The 14,665-nt window shown below is 61.4% G+C and overlaps 3 protein-coding genes across 3 annotated transcripts; 2 read left to right on the top strand and 1 right to left on the bottom strand.

Moving 5' to 3' along the window:
• Positions 1-5,428, bottom strand: RETSAT (retinol saturase; the record flags this gene model as incomplete). Its single annotated transcript, XM_079547491.1, has 11 exons — positions 1-146; positions 453-612; positions 875-1,041; positions 1,355-1,464; positions 1,553-1,691; positions 2,102-2,221; positions 2,298-2,495; positions 3,198-3,399; positions 4,039-4,280; positions 4,789-4,971; positions 5,260-5,428. 11 exons carry the CDS (start codon positions 5,426-5,428, stop codon positions 1-3), a joined length of 1,836 nt encoding a protein of 611 aa, XP_079403617.1.
• ELMOD3 (ELMO domain containing 3) lies at positions 5,427-10,914 on the top strand (the record flags this gene model as incomplete). The annotated part of the gene is given in 13 exon segments (XM_079547490.1): positions 5,427-5,471; positions 5,631-5,789; positions 6,160-6,241; positions 6,470-6,532; positions 6,731-6,760; positions 6,763-6,782; positions 6,786-6,917; positions 7,130-7,253; positions 8,110-8,232; positions 9,083-9,213; positions 9,810-9,886; positions 9,986-10,113; positions 10,709-10,914. Coding segments are annotated over 13 exon segments (1,320 nt in total).
• A 1,500-nt stretch (positions 10,915-12,414) lies between these two features.
• Positions 12,415-13,536, top strand: ADRA2B (adrenoceptor alpha 2B; the record flags this gene model as incomplete). Its single annotated transcript, XM_079547414.1, has 1 exon — positions 12,415-13,536. One exon carries the CDS (start codon positions 12,415-12,417, stop codon positions 13,534-13,536), a length of 1,122 nt encoding a protein of 373 aa, XP_079403540.1.
• Between the last annotated feature and the right edge of the window lie 1,129 nt (positions 13,537-14,665).

Genomic DNA, 14,665 nt, shown 5'->3' with positions numbered 1-14,665 from the left:
TCAGATCTTCTTCTTGCTATTGGAGCTCTGCACGCGCTTCCGCAGCTGCATGGCGTCCAGGTAGATGTTGCGCTTGAGGATGGCGCTGGTGCAGAGGAAGGCTCCCTGCAGTGCTCCGGCAAAGCCACACAGAGCCACGTCCTGCCCTGCGAGACAGAGGGGACAGTGCCACCCCCAGCTCTGCATCCCAGCCCCTCTTCATCCCCAGCACGGAGAGGGCTTTGCCTTGCCCAGCTCAGCACAACAGTGCCAGGCGGAGAGGCTGCACCCGGGGCTGGGGGACACGCGATGCCCCCCATTGGGGCTGAGTGGCTCGGAGGAACTTTGATGCGGCCCAAGCATCACCCCGTAGCGTGGCAGCAGCTCATCCCAGTATTTCATAGCAGGATTGAAGGCTTTGTCCTCCTACTCCGCTTCCCCAGAGTCACCCCCCGGAACGGAGGACGCGGTACCTGTCAGGTAGAGGTTGGGGACAGCGGTGTGCGGCCGCGCGGTGGCGATGGCTTCGATCTGCGTGCGCGCCATGTCGTGCTCCATGCCGTAGAACTCCCCGCGGGGGCTGGCGATGTAGTGCTGGTTGGTCAGCGGTGTCCCCCCCGAGATGTGCTCAACCTGTGGGGGACAAAAGGACATGGCGGTCCCAATGGAGCAGGCCACAGTGTGGGGTGCCTCGTGCTCAGGAATGCTGTTTTTATGGGGCATGGTATGGGACAAACCTCCTTGCAGACTTTCGGGTGGTGGCTGAGGCCACGTTTGGTCCGATGGGTTGGTGCCCCTCTGCCCAGCCAAACCTCACCCCTGCAGCCCCAGTGTGTGCTGGGCAGGCAGGAGCCGGGATCTGACCCCAACAGCCACAAACCCCGTGTCCCCTCACCTTGTCCTCGATGTGGGGGTACAGTTTGAAGACGGTCTGCATGATGGCATCCACAAAGGTCTTCTTCACGTCCTCATAAGCATCTCCCCGCTTATGGACTGGCCTGTCCTTCCACTCCTCAAACCACTCGTACTTGGCCATGGTGATGATAGACAGCGTGCTTTTACCTGCAGGGAGACAAGGTTGGGGCATGCATCCCTCTGCCACCTGGCGCCACAAAACCCAAATCCCCATTCTCACACCAACAATGGGGCAGCTCTGGTCCCAAGCCTTTGGTGCAGGCATCCAGCAGAGCCTCTCCTCCCTTCCTTGTATCTGCAGTGAACTTTCCACAAGCTCAGCAGCTTGGAGGCCCTCGGCCCGCTTTCCGAATGAAACCAACTCACAGCCCCCGTTTGCAGAGACCCGCAGTGCGACGTGGCAGCACTGGGGGTTGGCCAAGGAACCCCTGCCTGGTGAGGTTCAGCAGCGCTGCATCACCTGGGTACCGCATCTCCCACGTGGGGTCTTTGGCAGACGGGCTGGTGACAAACAGCAGGGGGATGTTGGCGGCCGCCTCGTCGCGGGAGCTGCTGTAGTAGCGCCACATTCTGCAGAGAGACGCAGAGGTCTGGGGTGCGGCTGGGGCTCCGAGTCCCCACCCAGAAACCATCTCTCCTCCATGCTTAGCGAACATACATTTGGTCCAGATTGGTATCTGGGTAGATGTAGTAGTTGGTGGCTTCCAGCCCCAGCTCCTGGCTCGAGCCTCTGAGTCCCACGAATACGGAGAAGCCAGCTTCGCCGTGAGTTGCCATGCGCAGCCGGGACTGAATCTCTGCGGAACGAAGGAAGGGGTGGAAAGTGAGGGTGGAGAGGAAGCTGTGCGCAGCCCCACATCGCCCCCATCGCTGCAAATCTAGCTGAGAGCATCCTATGTGCACCCACGGGGCGGGAGGACCACTGGGAGCCATAAAGCGGTGGTGCCTCCCTGTCTGGGGAGGTTTTGCTGATCGGTCCGTTCCCATTTGGGAGTTTTAGGGCAAGCCCAGTGTGGGGCTGGGCGTATTTAACCATGTTCTGTGATTCCCGTGCTCCTTTTCTGAATGTCTGCAGTCCCCAGCAGGTTGCACTGGGCTTTGCCGCTGTCTGGGAAGGAATTACCACGACACTCACTGATGGTTGGAGCTGAGAGGGGATCAGTGCCCTGATCCCAATTAAACCCAGCACTGCACGGGGGGCTTTTACCAGGCAAAGCGCGCGCCTCGGGCGGCAGTAGCCGCTCATAGGTGTTGAATATCCCCGCATCCGAGATGACGATGGGAGCGAAGATGTTCACCACGTCCTCGCCCTTCTTGACGCTCACACCTGGAAGGGAGGAGGGCTGAGGGTAATGGCAGCACAGAGGGAACGGGGGGAGCCGCGTCCCGGATGCGTCGCTCACCGCAGGCTTTGCCCTGGGAGTCCAGCAGGATGCTCTGCACCGGCGCCCGGCCCAGCACGTTGCCACCGGCCCTCTGGATGATGGGGATGGTGCGGAAGACGATCTCCCCCGAGCCGCCCTTGGGGTACCATGCGCCCCACAGGTAGTGGTGCACCAGGATGCTGTGCAGGGAGAAGCTGGCCTTGGAGGGCAGCACTCCTGGAAGGGGAGCACAGCGCGGTCTTACTGGGTTTGCAGCATGACCCAAAGGGGTTGGGATGAGGGATGGTTTAGCTGGAGGGACGCGTGTGGGAAATGAGGAGCAGAGGAGCAGAGGTCCATGTGAGGAGCTGGCACTGACGTGCCTGGGGCATCGCCCCGCAGATCTGGGTTTCACAACCCTTGGCTGCGCTCCAGCATCCTGAGTCACTCAGAACTGGGACAGGAGGGAGGAAAGTCAGGGCCAAAGGGCTGTGGGCGCTGGGTCAGGGCAGGACAGCCACTCCTCCACCTGAGGGGGTACTGCGGTCTGCAGGGAAGCTGAAGGACATGGGAAAGGCCCCGGGATGGGGTGGGTGCAGAGGATGCAGCACGAGGCGTCCTGCCCTCAGGGGTTCCATTAAGGTGGTGAAATGCAAAGGCAAAGCGGGGGTGTGAGGTGGGACGGGTCTGGTGTGCAAAATGAGGGCCTCTAAAAGGAAAGGAGGGGAAGGGAAAGGGAAAGAGGAAAGAATAAAGGGGAAAGGGGAAAAAAGAGGAAAGGGGAAGAGAAAGGGGAAGAGAAAGGAGAAAAAGGGTGAGAGAAGGGAAGGGAAAGGGAAAAGAAGGGACAGGAGAGGATAAGAAGCCTTTTGTTTTTGCTCTATCCAAAATTGAGGATCCAACTTTGCTCTGGTGTGCCCGAGCGCCCTGGCAATTTACCGTAGGTGGGGAAGATGTAGCTGAACACGGCCCTGAGCTTGGCGTTGGTGGTGAGGCCATCAACCACGTCCTTAACGCTGCGTGAGGTCATCTGGCAGAAGGGGCTGAGCAGGGACAGCAGCCCCAAGCGGCTCAGCAGCCGCACCAGTGGCAGTGGCAGCAGTTTTAGCACACCCAGAATCCAGAACCCAGTAGTGACACTCTGCAAGAGAGGAGAGCAATGTGCAGAGCTCACTGGGGGGACCTTTAGGGACTCCTGAGATCATCTTGAGAATCCCTGGGGACTTCTGAGGAACCCTTGAGCAATTCTGGGGTCCCCTAGGCCACCTTAGGACCCCTTTGGGGACCTCTGGGTACCCCCCCACTATGGGGGAGGCTGACAGGGGATGGATGCAAAATGGGATTTCTCCCTTTATCTGCTATTAGAAAATGGCACTGATGTGAATCTGCAGCACTGTGGGGAGGGGAGCACCCGACCCCACAAAACATCCCCAGAGTGCAGCCCCATTTCCCAGGGGTGGCAGAGCACAAATCCCACTTTCACCCCACGTGATGTTAATGGTGATGACCCAGGAGGTCCTGGAGCATCGCCCCGCAAATGTGGGGGCTGCAGGGTTTGTGCCCCCGTGCCCCACTCAGAGCACAGCTTATGGGCACCCTCTGAGCAGGGTCAGGAGCTCCGGGTGCAACATGCTGGGGCAGTTGTGCAACGTGGCTGCGCTGTACCGCTGCCAAACAGCTGCCCCCGGGCAGGGGGGCAGGAATTTCCCCCCCCCAGGAAGGAGCACGTGAGCCACGAGTGGAGCCACGCGCTGCGAGCGCAGCCCCACGGCCCCATTACCTTCACCAGCCGCTTGAACTCATCGATGGCGGCTTCCTCACTGGGGAACTGCTCCTTCAGCCTGCTGAAGTAAGTCCTGGCCCCGGAGCAGAGCTGGATGGCTTTGTCACGGCCGGGCTCTCCCAGCACCACAGCATCGAAGGTGGGAGGCATGGGGGCCCACTCCAGCTGCCCGTCTGTCAGTTGGTCCACCAGGAAGCGCCACAGCGAGCCGTCATGCAGCTGCCCCACGTAGTGGATCCCTGTGGAGTAACGCTGCGTGAAGTCGTGTGTGTGTGTGTGTGAGATTGGGGGTGCTTCTTCTCCCTACACTGCTGTCCCCACCCACTGCCCCACTTGGGGTGCAGAGTCCGTGCTCCGAGGGAAACCCACCTGCCCAGCACTGCATATTAGGAAGGTGGGTACTCATTAATAGAACCCCGTGCTGCGCTGCTGTAAATAACGGCGTACGGGCTGAGGGGCACACGGAGCTCAGTGGGGGCTCTGCGTGTGCAGGGGGTGCTGTGGGCTCTGGGCCCATTCCTGCAGCATGCCAGCAGGGCATGCCACAGCGCCAGCACTGCTATGGGCAGCACCGCCGCCACGTCCTCCAACAGAAAGAGGATGTGGGGCAAAGGCAGCTCTGCCATCCACCTCTGCTCATCCCACTGGGACCACAGAGCGACACCCTATGGGTGCTGGCCAACCAGCCAGATCCTCTCCAAAAAGGTTTGGGTCGCAGCCCCCTGCCCTCCCCGTGCCCACACGTACCAGTGTCGAACTCGAAGCCCTTCTCGCTGAACGCATGGCAGCAGCCCCCCAGCCTGCCGTGCTGCTCCAGCACCAGCACCCGCCGGCCCACCTTGGCCAGCAGCACGGCCACCGCCAGCCCCCCGATGCCGCTGCCGATGACGATGGCATCGAGCTTCTCCGGGACTTTTTCTGGAGAGAAAGCTGAGGGATGGGGGGTCCTCAGTGCGGGGTGACACCCAAAATGTCATCCGTGCTCGGATGGCATGGGGACGGGAGCAGCGGGAGCGGGGGTCTCGGGGTTTGCTGGGGGAGCGTAGGGAGGCACGGGGGGCATTTCGGGGGGATAATGGGCATGGCAGTCCCAGGGCATCCTGGGGAAGAATAGGGACGGGGCACCCGGAGAACCCCGGGGAAGTACGGGGATCCCGTGACATCTCGAGGTTGAGGGTCCCGGGGCATTCCTGGGGGGCGGTTCGGGGATGCGGATACCTGCTTTCAGCACCGTCCGACGAACCGCCTTATCGGTGATCAGCGGGGCCGGCGGGCGCCGGGTATCGACGGCAAAGGGGTTGGGGCCGCGGGACCCGATCCAGCGATACAAGGCGAGGACGGCGAGGAGGAGGAGGAGAAGGAAGGCGAGCACCGCGTACAGCGCCATGCCGCTGCCGGCAGCTCTGGGCTGCCTCTGCCCGCAGCCCTCCGTTTGGCCCCGCCCTCAGCCCCGCCCCCTCGACAAATCCCAGCCCCCCTCGCTAAGCCCCGCCCCTCTCCGCTAAGCCCTTCCCCCTCCGTGCTCCACACGCGCGGTGCATGCCGGCTGCTGCAGTCCCGCGCGCCCCCCGCCGGCTCCAGGACTACAGCTCCCGGCAGGCAGCGCGGCGGCGCCTGCGCACTGCGGGGCGGCCGGGAGGGTCGCGGCCGGGAGGTCCCGCCGCCGCTTCCGGTGGGCCTGGGGTCAGAGGGCAGAGCTGGGGGCAGCGGCGGGGGTAGAGGGGTGCGGGGCCAGCGGGGGGCCTGGGGTAGCCGTGGCAGGGATCGGGGGCGGGGTTACGGAGTGGAGGCCACCGGGGGTGGGCAGGGCCCCTTTAAGCACCTGGAGACCTCCTGGGCCGCGCTGGGGACTCTCTGGGGACCTTTGAGGCTTCCTGGCCGTGCTGGGGGTGTCTGGGGATCCCGCAGGCCGCATCGAGGACTCTTTGCAACTCCTTGAGGACCTCTTAGGTCGTTTTGGGACCCCTTCGGGTACGTCTCACACAGTCCTGGGGACCCTTGGGTACATTTGGGCTCCCGTAGGCCACCTTGGAAACCACTGGGGCCACCTTTGGGAGCTCTGCGGACCCTTGAGAAACCCAGGGCCTTCCACTGACCGGCACCGCCTTCCCCCCACAGGCCATGAACGCCCAGCCGGCAGACACCACACAGCCCGAGGAGCCCCCGCTGCCCCCTGAGCCCCTTCCCACACATGTCAGGGGTGAGCAGCACTGGGCCTGGGAGCAGCAGGGGACAAGGGCTCTAGGCTGAGATCCCAGCCCTGAGGCCTCCCAGCCTCCTGTAGGCATTGGGGTAGGATTGTTGGGTTTCATTATGGCACGTGGGGCAGGGGATGCCATGAAAGTGTCCTGATAAAGGCTATGGGGGGCACATGACCCCCTCGGGGTCTTTCCCAGCTCTTGCCTCCAGTGTGTGCTTCCCTTGGCAGGGATCAGTGTGGAGCAGCGGAGCGCCCAGGAAGAATGGGAGGCAGTGGAGGATATCCAGTCAGGTACAGGTCCCAGAAGTGCGTGGGATGGGGCCACAGCTCACAGAGGGGCTGGGGAGGGGCTTGGTTGGGGTGGTGGAGGAGAGCTGGGGAAAGGGCAGAAGGGCTGGGAGGAGGAGTTGGCTGCAGGCTCCCTTCATTCCCCACTATCCTAAGCCTTGGTGTTACTGTAGCACCAAGGTGTGTAGAGCAGCTCCCCAGGATGCAGCTGCTGCTCTGGGGTCAGGCACAACAGTTCTGGCACTCATTGCCCTGACGTGGATGCAGGGCTGACGCTGCCCCATGCTGTTCTGCAGTGCTGCTGGGGAGATCAGCTGGTCCTGTGCCCCTCATATCCTTCAATGAAGCACTGCAGTTCTTCCAGACCACAGACCTGTCCGAGTGCAGGGTATGTGCAGGACCAGAGGCTCCAACCTTCACTCCAGAGTTGTTCCCTGGCTCGTGCTCTCTAGTTGGGCAGCTCTGTCTTGTGCTCCTCTTTCCCATTGCTTCTGCCCTCCCTCAGCCGAGCTCTGTGGGACCCTTTTTCCTCCCAGCTCACCTGCTGGCTTTTCTCTCAGGGGATGGATGTGCCCTCATTTCTTTGCCTTCTCTCCGCAGAAGAAGATCCAAGCAACGGTGCACAGGCAGGGCCTGGCTGCTCTGCTTCACTTCCTCTTCGGGCCCCCCCGGCTCCAGCAGCAGCTGCAGGGCGAGCGGGACCTGGCTCTTGCCATTGCTCAGTGTGAGTGCTCCCTCACATCCCCCAAACTGCCACTCCTGTACTGTTGTCCCCAGCAGTGTCACGCTGAGCACTGCTGCTCCTGCATGGGATTCATGTGGAGCAGCTCAGTGGGTCTCGGGCACAGCACAGTCTGTTCTTTACCTGTGGCAGCGTGCTTGTCCCAAAGGACGTGATCCCTGTTTGCTTTACTGACACACTGATGTTTGCTGGTGGAGGAGGACAGATCTCTTGACTCTTCTGCCACAGAAGCTCTTCCATGTGTCTGCTTCCAGCGAGAGAGCTGCATGGTGCCAGGCATGGGCTGCACAGCCCTTCCTTGCTCAGTGACCAAAGCAAACGAGGTGTGAACCCAGAATCGTAGGGTTGGAAGGGACTTCTGGAGATCATCCAGCCCAACCCTGCTGCTAAAGCAGGTTCCTTGGGGTGGCATTCGTTCTGCCACGGCTCCTGTCCTGGCTCTGCATCCAGCACAGCCTTTGGGTCTGGCTGTCCCATGGCAGGTTGCTTGTGCTGAGCACATTTGTGCCAGGAGAATCCTCACCTGTGCCCCTGGTTTGTAGTTTGTCAAGGTTCCCTTGGCAGTGCTGCCTCAGCCAGCAAAATTCCACAGTGTTGGAGTTCCGTAGCACCAGCACTTATAAATGCACTGTATGGTGTTTCTGCGCCTCTCGTGCGTTGTTTTTTCCCTCTGTTCACCTCTAGCAGGATAAACGTGGGGAGGACATCCTCCCTGTTGCCCTAAGCAGCTTTTTGTGGGGTTTTGTTCCCCGCTGCAGCTGGTGGTGGTTGCTGTCCCACCACGTCCCCCTGGAGGCAGCTGAGGGCAGCAGGCTGCTCGGTGTCTTTCCTCCACCAGGTGGCTTGGATGATAAGCAAGCAGTGCACATGAGAATCCTGCAGACCATCTACAAGAAGCTGACCTGCTCCCCGCTGGGATGCCCGCGCTACGGCACGCACTGGGAGGAGCTTGGCTTTCAAGGTACAGCACGGAGGGACCTCAAGAACAAACCTCTGCCCAGAGAGCTCTTGCTGTTCCCATTCCCTCCTCCAGAGGTGGGATCTGGAGCCGCACTCCTTCCCTTTCCCTTCGTGCAGCTGCTGGTCGTGCTGTTGTTTCGGAGCAGGCATGTGGCTGCTGTCACAGGTGGGACGACATCTGGCCTGGTTTGCCCAGTGTCAGCTGCTGCCCCTGGGACAGTTACCTGTATCCAACCAGTGCTACAGAAGTAGCTGCTGTAACTGCTTCTCTGGGGCCGTTAATGTTCTTCATTAGCATGCAATTGCTGTGGCTAATGAGGCGTCTCTGGAAGGCTGGTTTATTAGTGAAGCTCTGGTCAGGGCTCTGGCGCTGGAGTTGTGTCACAGGTTGCTTTCAGCCTCTGCTGGGTAATGAAAACAGTGATTAAAGCTGTCTCTGCCTTGTTGGACGCAGTTTCACCCGAGTTTTCAGCCTGCCTGGCTAGAGTTAATAAGCCAGTTCTTAATGAAGGCTGAAACCCTCAGCAGAAGGTGAACGACTCCCTGTCCTCTATAGCAACAAGTAAACACCTGGTTTTGGGCTTCAGCCTTGGGATGGGCAGAGCTGCTAATTCCTAGAGATGTTATGGAAGCAGGCGTGTGAGTGGGAGCTCAGTGCCTGTTGGTGCCCATGTGAAAGAGGCTGTGGCGCAGTTCAGTGCCTGCATGGTGGATTCCCAAAAGCTTTGCCCCAGGCTGCCACTGCCAAGAATAATAAATGTGGTTCCACCACCTGTGAGATGCCAGGCCTGTGTGTGGGTGGCCCAGGAAGGAGGAGAGGCGTCAGGCTCATCAGAGGCCCTTTTTTCCAGGTGCAGATCCAGGGACCGACCTGCGAGGGACGGGGATGCTGGGCTTGATGCAAATACTGTACTTCGTGATGGACTCTCAAATGCTGCCTCTAGCTCTAGAGATTTTCAGGCTCTCCCAACACGAGACACAGGCACGTCCTTCCTCCTTCTTTGCTCGCCCTCTGCTGTGGTATTTACCTTTTTCTTTCTAAAGCTCAGGGGAAGGTAAGCAATGAAAACCTGCTGCTGTTCAGAGTTAGGGTTTGGCATTTTGCTCTTCGCTTGGTGGCAGTCTGTCAGTGATTTCTCCGTCAGCCTGAGGAACTCGAATGTCGTTGGTCCTCCTCCCACCGGTCAGGTGAGGAAGGGCCCTGAAGTGCTGAGGAGTGCTGATAAGGGCGGAAGCCAAACCATTTGAGTTGGCTTTCTGCTGGGAAAAAGATTTTGATGAACAGAGCTTCCCTGGATCAAAAGTTTTTTTAACTTGAGATGCCGGTCTTAAGCTTGCACCCTAAGTTTGCATGTTAAGCTTACTTCTTGAGCCTGGATGGGAGCTTGGTTGGAGACACAACGTCCATCTGAGCCCATACTCACAGTATCACTGCTCCATCCCTGACTCTGTTGCCTGCATCTGAAGCACGGCTTTAGGGCCATGCGGGTGCAGCGTAACGGGGCCAGGGCGCCTCTGAGTGCTGGAAGAGAGGAGCTCCCTTCCAGCAGAGCTGACGCAAGGCTGGTTCTCCTGCAGAATTTCCCCTTCTGCATCATGTCTGTGAACATCACCCGCCTCGTGCTGCAGGCGCTGAGGGAGGAGTGCCTTTCCAGGTGAGCTGTGAGCCGCCCTGAGCTGGGCGGGAGGAGCAAAGGCCTCCCCTGGGCTGGGGGGGGTGGGCAGCGCTGGCTGAGGCCGCTGCCCCCGGCCAGGGAGTGCAACCGCAGGCAGCAAGTCATCGCCGTGCTGAACGACCTGTACGCGGCGGCATTCCTGCAGCTCTACCGAGTGTGGAAGTCGCAGCACAAGACCGTCGCTGACTCTGGCTTCCTCCTGAAGGGTGCGTTGCGCCGTGCTTTGCCCCATGATCCTGGCTGGGACGGCGGCCCGAGGCTCAGGGAAGGAGCCCGGTGTGTCTGGAGCGTGCTGTGGGGTCCTGTGGAGATGAGGGGCTGCACGCGCAGCCTCACTTCGTCTGCACACAGAGGTTTCGTACGGCTGTGATGCTGACCTCAGTGCTGTGTTGTTTTTTTCCCCCTTCGACATCTCCAATATTAAAACCAGCCCCCTGCACTCAGAGGTGCGTGTTGCCGCCTTTGGGTGCCACGCTGTGCTCTGGTTCTCACAGCTCACTGATGTCTGTGGCACACGGTTGCTTAAGCTCTGTTTGCAGCGCGCTATGTGCGTGGAGCAGTGTGCACTGAACAGCAGGGATGTTTCAGGGCTTCTGCTGCTGAGCTCCGCTGGGGGGTGACAAGCAGCCTTTCGTGCTTTGTGAGCAAATGTAACTGTGAGCTTTGCAGGAGGGGATGCGGTGAGACGCTGGGACTCAAGAAATTAAGCTCATTGATGTTTGGTAGCACCTTATGCAGGAGCGCGTTTCCCCAGCGCCATCCCGGCCCTGCTGTTCTGATGCTTCTCTTTGACCTCTGCAGAGCTGGAGTTCTCCACCAAAAAGAAACCGAAGCAGCTCCTGAAATCCTTGGAGACCTACGTGAGCAGAAGCCCAGTGTCCACAGCAGATGGCGTCCAGCAACCGTCCCCTCTGTCCGTCAGCAGCAGCCGGGCTGGTGAAGAGATAAACTTCACGGGCATCTGTGACCTGCAGGTTGAGCTGGAGGGAGAGGCACGGCTGATCTGAAGTGAGGGGCTCAGTTCTGTGTGGGTTTGCAGCTCAGGGAGGGGAGCTGGGGAGCCGGGCAGTCAGCAGGGCGCTGCAGAGTGAGCATTCGGCAGCAGGGTGGTTGTGTCCATCCCTGCGTGCTGCCTGCAGTTTGTTGGCGTCGCTTGGAGCTGTAGGTGCAAACTGCAGCCTTTGACCCTTTCCAAGTAGAGGTGGTCAGGCTGGTGGTCACACAGTGTTCAAGGCAGGGTTTTCCAGCCTAAATGGGTCTGTGATTTGAAATCTGGCAATGTAGGAGAAAATAAAACAGCTGGGTTTTGTTAGCCACCGGCCTTACGCTGGGCTCCACGCCTGCCTTGCTGGCTCAGATGCGTGGCGTTGCCCATCCTTACCCAACACAGGTGGGAAACTTGAGGTTTCGACCTGCTGCAGGGCTCACTGCACGTGGAGGGGTGCGAAAGCCGGGGCTTTGCGTTGGAGCTCCTGGTTGCCCGTGGTGCTGATGGCACCCGTGGCTGAGGCTGGGGTGGGCAGCAGCTTCTCATTTGGGGAGCCCTCCTCAGCACCTCCAGGGAGTGGCTGTGCATGGATGTACCAAAATAAGCTGTTAAAAGGAAAATAAAACCAAACCAAACCAAACACTCCTTGGCGTTCTGAGGCTTCTTGCTGTGGGCTTGCTGGCGGTTTCCCTGGCTGGGCTGGGAGGGGAAAGTGGGCAGGGAAGGGGGCTCGTTCCCTTCTCCCCTTCTCAGCCCACATTTCAGCCTAGGGCTGTGCTGGAGGCAGCCCCTGCAGCATCCCCGGGGCTGGGATAGAAACGAGTGAGCGCAGGTTTGGGGTCAGCAACCCTAGTGGTGGCTGGGGCCGGGGGGGCTCAGGGCAGTGGGGGATTGTGGCTCGGGTACCGAAAGGGATACGGGAGCCGGGGGGGGGTCAGGGGGACACGCGCTGGCAAAGGGATGGGGCGTCATGGAGGTCCTGGGGTGAGGATGGCAGCCCTGGGGGCGGTGAGAAGGGGACGGGGGGCACCGGGGGGTGACACGCAGCCGGTGCCGAAGTGCCGCCGGGCCGTCCGCAGCTCCCGGTCCCTCCGCGTGTCCCCGGGTCCGCCCCGGAGGCGGGGGCAGCTCAGAGCCCTCCCGTCCCCAATAAAACCCGGGGAGGCGGCGCCGGCAGGAACAGAGCCCGGCGGCACCGGCACCGGTAACGGCAGCGGCGGGCGGGGACGGGGAAACATCCAGAGACTCGCGGGAAGGGTGTGGGGCTGGGGTGCGGGGTTTGGGTTGGGGCGCGGGGTTTGGGTTGCGGTTAGGGTGCAAGGTTAGGGTTAGGGTTTGGGTTCAGGGTTAGGGGTAGGATAGGTTGGGTTAGGGCGCAGGCAGCCCGGCAGCACCATGCCCATCGGGACCGCCGTCCCCCAGCTCTCCTCCGCCCCGTCCTCCCGCCCCGTCCCCTGTCCCTCCGAGGGATGCTGAGTGCCACTAGCCGGTCCCCGCGGCCGGGCCGCCCTCCCTCGCCATGCCGAGCCCCGCGGGCGGTTACTCGGTGCAGGCTGCCGCCGCCATCGCCGCTGCCATCACCTTCCTGGTGCTGTTCACCATCGCCGGCAACACCCTGGTGATCCTGGCCGTGCTGACCAGCCGCTCGCTGCGGGCGCCCCAGAACCTCTTCCTGGTGTCTCTGGCGGCCGCCGACATCCTGGTGGCCGTCCTCATCATCCCCTTCTCGTTGGCCAACGAGCTGCTGGGCTACTGGTACTTCCAGAAGGCGTGGTGCGAGATCTACCTGGCGCTGGACGTGCTCTTCTGCACCTCCTCCATCGTCCACCTCTGCGCCATCAGCCTGGACCGCTACTGGTCCGTCAGCCGTGCCGTGGAGTACAACGCCAAGCGCACACCGCGCCGCGTCAAGTGCGGCATCGGCATCGTCTGGAGCATCGCCGCTGCCATCTCACTGCCGCCGCTGGTCTACAAGGGCGAGAAGAAGGCGGCTCCGGGCGGCCGGCCGCAGTGCAAGCTGAACGAGGAGGCCTGGTACATCCTCTCCTCCAGCGTCGGCTCCTTCTTCGCGCCGTGCCTCATCATGATCCTCGTCTACCTGCGCATCTACCTGATCGCCCGGCGCCGGCACCGCCGCCAGCCCCACGCCTGCCCCGGCCCCCCCAGAACTGCCCCCGCCGCCCATGGGGACGCCTCGGGCCCCCGGCCCCTGCCTGCAGACAGGACCTCGCTGCTGGGCTCCGGCGAGCCAGCGGCGGCACCTGGAGGCTCCCCGCAGCCATCGGGGCGGCCCAGGGACACCGTGGCCACTGGGACGGGGCGCGTGGTGCTGGCGCCGGCGCTGAGCCCGGCTCCGTGGCGGAGGAAGGCGCAGGCGAACCGGGAGAAGCGCTTCACCTTCGTGTTGGCCGTGGTCATCGGTGTCTTCGTGCTCTGCTGGTTCCCCTTCTTCTTCCTCTACAGCCTGGGCGCCGTCTGCCCACAGCGCTGCAAAGTGCCTGACGGCGTCTTCCAGTTCTTCTTCTGGATCGGCTACTGCAACAGCTCCCTCAACCCCGTCATCTACACCGCCTTCAACCGCGACTTCCGCAGGGCCTTCCGCCGCATCCTCTGCCGCCGCAGCGCCCGCACGGCGTGGTGAGGGGCTCAGCCCCTCGCTGGCACTCAGCCCCTCCCGCTGCCCGCTGCTCCTTTTCCCCTTTTCCTCCCCTTTCTCCCTTTCCCCCCCCTATTTATCCTCCCCTTTCCCACCGCCCTGCAGGTTTGGGGCACACGCAGCCCCACGTGTTCCCATCCCAACAGCGATGCACGGGGGCTGCATTTGGGGGGCGGCGTTTCTCCCCACCTCACACGCTGTGCCCCCCATGAAATCAGGGGTGATTTCCCCCTTCTCCCCATCTGCCCCACATCCCGGCGGCTGCCGCCTTTTAACAATAAAAAGTATTTTGTATTCAGAGGAACCATCTCACTGTCTTCTCCCCGCTGCAGGGGATCTGTGGGGACAGGGGCAGCCGTGGGGCTGAGCCATTTCTGCAGCCGTGGGTCACAGGCAGCAAACGGAGGAATGCATGCGGCGTGAGTGGGAACAGAATGTTTGCACAGGGTCGGGTATTTATGGCAGGAAAATGATTAGAAAAACATCATCCCCCCCCGCAGCCCCCCCGGAGAATAACTCCCTCCCCTGGGGCATGGCCCCGAGGTCACCAAACCGTGATGGGGACAAAGCCCTGCTGGGCATACTGATAGGGAAGGGATTCTTGGGTGTCTGATACAGGCTTGTGCCACCCGGCCCTGGTCAGGGGGTGTTTGTGAGCTGTGCCAGTGGGGTGCCGGGTTCTGTTGGTGTGATGTGACCCACACCCGGCTGTTGTGGCTCAGGATGGTGTATGACACCCCATAGCATGCTGTGACCCATTGTCTGGCAGCGCACCACTACCCGTACTGATGGATCGTGGTTGACTTATGGTGGTGCGTGATGAATGGTGGCAGCGTGTGGAGACTTGTGGTGGTGTGTGGTGACCCACAGCAGCGTGTGATGAACAGCCGTGGTGCAACATGACACACAGTGGGGCACTGCGGCCCCACGTCACAGCCTGCGCTGATGCACTGGGACTCACGATGGCACACTGTGCCCCACATCAGTGGGTTCCCAAACCCCCAGGGCTCTGTGGGCCTGAGGAGGGGAAGGAGCCCACATGGGGTGGGATGTCCCCACGTCCCTATGGGCTCTGTGGGCCCTATGTGGGTCCTATGTTCCCCACATCACCCCT

The sequence above is a fragment of the Tetrao urogallus genome, assembly GCF_951394365.1.
Source record: "Tetrao urogallus genome assembly, chromosome: 27".
In the NCBI taxonomy this organism is placed as follows: domain Eukaryota; kingdom Metazoa; phylum Chordata; class Aves; order Galliformes; family Phasianidae; genus Tetrao; species Tetrao urogallus.
This window is presented reverse-complemented; position numbering and strand designations above follow the sequence as displayed.